We start from the raw sequence: 4,744 nt of genomic DNA, 5'->3' as shown, positions 1-4,744 counted from the left end.
TTATTGTTTCAGCTTTATAGTTCAAAAGAAGAATGGTTTTGGATTTTCAATGATTTCAATATTTTTAAATTTTTTCAATTGACCTTTGTTGACCTTGACCTTTTTAGGATCGAAGTTCATTGACCTTGGCCATCGATCTATACCTACATAATTGAAGTCCAATGACAGCTTCAGGATAAATAGACATATGCATTTTGAAAATTTGATGACATATATTTCGTGAGCTTGACCTTTGTTGATATTCCCCTTTACAAGGTCAAAGGTCGTTGACTTTGGCTATTCGCTGATATTTTCATTTCTGATGTCGGACGTCTACTTCCGGTTTCACAACCTTCCAAACACAGAAAATGTTGTAACTTTAGACAGTTCTGGCATGTGACCTAATTAACCTAGAAGGTTGGTTTCTTCAGGGTCTCTTGCAATTTGCCACAGTAGCAAAGGCCACTCTTTGCCAAGTGTGGCTCTAGTATATATAATTATAGGACTTTTGAAATGAGATGAAAATGTATAAGTTGAATATTTGAAGTTACCTGTACAGTATCTAATACACTAGACCCACTAGTACAAACATCTTCTATAATTAAACAGTTATCTCCATCATTATACTTTCCTTCTATTAACTTCTTAGTACCATATCCTTTAGCTTCTTTTCTTCGGATTAACATAGGAATATTTTCTTTAGCAGAAATACACTGTAATTATTGTGTAAATCATAAGGCAATTTTCTTGGAATAGGCAGCGATACAAAGCCTTACAAAACCTCTCTTTCAAATGGCTGCTTCCAAGTAGTTCAGTAAACAAGAAACACTTTTTACTGATCAAATTTTAAAGGGACCTTAGTCTCAGAAGCAGGAATTTTCTAGCTTAGCCAATCAGTGTGAGTGTTCACAGCTCACCATCGAAATTTGAGACTTCAAATCTATGTGTCCAGAATTTCCCATGTTTGAATGTTAAAATGATAACGTAAATATCCTAGTTTGCAGTACTTTTTAAAGGAATTATGCCATTTTCGTACATTTCTAGTACTTCTTAAGACTTTACATATATTAAACACTCAAATTGACCCCCCCAAATGGCGCACCTGTAGCTTTCAGTCTATTTTGTGATTCAATATTCTTATCAAATACTTCTAGCTATGTGAATAATAGGGGTTCCATGGAGTATCCTTGCATCATAATAATACAATTATTAACATTTTAAATTCCATTTGGGTACTTTAAGAAACTTTACCTACCGTAGCAAGTGGCAAAGCTGTATATGGTACACCACAAATTGATTTATATTCAGACTTCACATTTTGACTGGCTTTCCATAACATTTCACTTACCCGAACCTAAAAATATTGGATATTCCATAATATAGAATCTATTTGACATCAATCTAGTTAATATTCTTATCTTAATCTTCCTTTGTAGATAACTCATTATACCCAAATGTGAATTATTTATGATTTTCTACAAATTTGGGCTGTTGTCTAAGCAAACTATAAAGTTTTTTCTATTTTATTTAATTTAATGCTTCAAAGACAAGAAAATCAATGATTTAAGCTTACCAATGCTGCAGGAACAACATTGTGTTGCTAAAAATACACTTAAATTCACTTTTTGAGACAAAAAACGTCTACATTTTAACACTTGACAAAAGTAGTTTTGTTTACATTTGAAGAAATTTCCCTTATGTGAAGTAATTTCCTTTAAGTGTAATATCAGTTTTTGGATAATGCCATTTTTCAATATGGGTGACATGTTGAAAAAAGGCTACATACTGTACAGTTGATAAAGTAATTTGGTCTAAAAAGGGGTTGTCAGATAGGGCTGGGATGATCGATATTGGTTCAAGTGCACAACATCATACTAATAAGCTTGTATCACAAGAAATATACATGTATATATATTGTGATATATAAGGTACAATTTTTAACCTTCTGGTTTTTGATAAAAATGTGTTTTTTTTTCTTTCTAAATATTTTACCATTGGAAATAAACTTAATATAGTATCATGATATGAAGATATTTCAGAAAGCTTATATATGTTAATGAAACAATATGAATTCCTATAGGCCTACCAGTATTTATCATGATACCAATATATTGTCCAGATTTACTGTCAGGGAATACCTCTTCTCTTTTTGTAGTGTTAATGTAGATGTTTTTGTATCCAAAACTGAAATCTTAAATTTTTAGTGAAATGTGGATATACATCTAATCTCAATTAGTGAAATGTGGAAATAGAGCTAATCTTGGTTGGTGAAATGTGGTTATAGAGCTAATCTTAATTAGTGAAATGTGGAAATAGAGTTAATCTCAATTAGTGAAATGTGGATATAGAGATAATCTAAATTAGTGATATGTGGATATAGAGCTAATCTCAATTAGTGAAATGTGGATATAGAGATAATCTAAATTAGTGATATGTGGATATAGAGCTAATATCATATAGTGAAATGTGGATATAGATCTAATCTCAATTAGCGAAATGTGGATATAGAGATAATTTAAATTAGTGATATGTGGATATAGAGCTAATATCAATTAGTGAAATGTGGATATAGAGCTAATCTCAATTAGTGAAATGTGGATATAGAGATAATTTAAATTAGTGATATGTGGATATAGAGCTAATCTCAATTAGTGAAATGTGGATATAGAGATAATTTAAATTAGTGATATGTGGATATAGAGCTAATATCAATTAGTGAAATGTGGATATAGAGCTAATCTCAATTAGTGAAATGTGGATATAGAGATAATTTAAATTAGTGAAATGTGGATATAGAGCTAAGTGTGTTTTAACTATGCAACAATGTCCCTGAAGCATCAGTAAGCTTATCTTCATATTGGTCAAATTCAAATTTCAAATTCTTTATTTTCTTTGTCATATCTGCCCATCAGATAAGGTATACAAAACACAATTAATATACAAAACACAACCACAAAATACAAACAAAGATTAAGATAGTGGAGCACAGCCATATAAGCCCTTCACGGCATGCGGATGGTAACAACGAAACATCCGGACGGAGGGACCGATGGACAAGGGTGCTGACAATATACGTCCACATAGAGAGATGTGGGCGTATAATAAAACAACATATTTTCATATAAACAGAGTGACCTTTATGTTAGTTGTTTCAATCTCTTTGTTTGTGATTGGCAAAGAAACATACTAAGTTTTTTAATTTCTGACAACTTTTCGATGGATAATAAATAATAATAAGCATGGGTTCTTCTAATAATTTATTTTTATACACTTTTGCCTGAATTCTTCATAAAATGGACAAATTAATATGACATGTATTTCATTTTCAATCAAAACATCTCGCGGTCTCTAAACAGAAGTTATGAGCTGAGACTCTCAACCTGAGAGTCAGATTTTGGAAACTGTATTAAAAAATGTTTTAAATAAGGCATTGTGTCTTTGTTTCATATGCCAACAATATGGTCAAGTAGGCCTAACCTAATTTTGTGCTAACCTATTTTTCGTACATCTCCGGAAATGATTAATGATTTACATGTGCGACCGTGAGTGATCTCTGCATTTGCTTGTTTCGATAAACATGGGTTATTTGTACAATATCAGCTAGTAGAATGAATCCAGTAGTTTCAAGTAAGGTAAAATGTATTAATGTCTACTTTGACAAATATAAAATGGCCCATTTCAACGTTTACCAATTATCACAATTTTTTATCGGCCTAATTTCTTTATAATCCCAAGCTGTAATCGGAATTTGAAGTGTTGTCTGCTAGAATGTAGTCCAATGAACGAAGTCACAATGTGGGCCATATTCTTAGGTAGTTTCAATGACTCACAATAAATCACTCCTACCTTTTAGGCCAATCTTATTTGGTCAATCACTATTTTTTTAAAAAAAATCATTGTTCTTTAAAGGGATTGTCATTAGTTATTAGGAAATGTTATTAAAGATAGATACTAAGAGAAGTTAATCATACCACTGGGTTTCCATACAACGTGTTTTACTCGAAAATAGGTGATGCATTTAGCAGCCATTGTCCAGTTGGTTACTCATGAATATTATGTGTCAAGGTGAGGGATTCATAAAGAAAATCGCAACACACCAATAAACAACAGATTTTCGTGTGACAAGATTTCAGAAAATGTTAAAGAGTGTTCAATTTTGTGAATTAACGTGGAAAAATAAGCTAGTCAAGGGACATAAGCAGGATTTATAATTTTATCATCTCCCCTCCAGAGCACATTTTTTTCAGTCATTCCGGTAGGTTACTCTTACCATTAACTCAGGATACGATACTACTACACGTAAATCAATATAAACAGGGGCTTGAACTCCACTTTTCAAAGTGTAGTTGCCAAACTTGACACCCTCAACTTCAAACAGATCTAACACTAGCTTTTCCGTATCAATGTTTGCTTGTACATCCATGTTGATTTCATGAAGAGAGATACGGATTCAGACCACTAAAACTTTTTTTCATGTAAATATTAGCCTAGTCCGCGTTATTTTTTATAAATCCTCTTATGGGGTTTTTACATGGCTAGTTTTGACTAAATTTTGATCTAGATTTGGAATTTGATGTTTGAAATTGCATTTCTTTCAGATTTTGTAAGATGACGAGAGATTTATATGCGGAAGGATATATTAAGATTGTCGTCTGGTGTGCAGTGGCAAGTCAAGCAGATGTTGATAAAATGTAGTGGTATAGACTACTTTCAGTTTGGCTCAAGATTTTCATGGTCATGACAGACCAAATTTCAAACACGCGTT

At 32.1% G+C, this 4,744-nt stretch overlaps 1 protein-coding gene across 1 annotated transcript in view; it reads right to left on the bottom strand.

Annotated features, from left to right (window-relative positions):
- Positions 1 to 4,411, bottom strand: part of LOTGIDRAFT_217260 (hypothetical protein) — a 16,318-nt gene extending 11,907 nt beyond the window's left edge. Inside the window, exons 1-3 of the mRNA XM_009059202.1 lie at positions 4,250 to 4,411; positions 1,235 to 1,333; positions 531 to 692 (exon numbers count right to left, since the gene is read on the bottom strand). Of these exons, the coding sequence (XP_009057450.1) occupies positions 531 to 692; positions 1,235 to 1,333; positions 4,250 to 4,402 (414 nt within the window). The 5' untranslated portion in view covers positions 4,403 to 4,411. The remainder of the gene's footprint in view (positions 1 to 530; positions 693 to 1,234; positions 1,334 to 4,249) is intronic.
- Between the last annotated feature and the right edge of the window lie 333 nt (positions 4,412 to 4,744).

This window comes from Lottia gigantea (genome assembly GCF_000327385.1).
Source record: "Lottia gigantea unplaced genomic scaffold LOTGIsca_38, whole genome shotgun sequence".
NCBI classification, from domain to species: Eukaryota; Metazoa; Mollusca; class Gastropoda; family Lottiidae; genus Lottia; species Lottia gigantea.
This window is presented reverse-complemented; position numbering and strand designations above follow the sequence as displayed.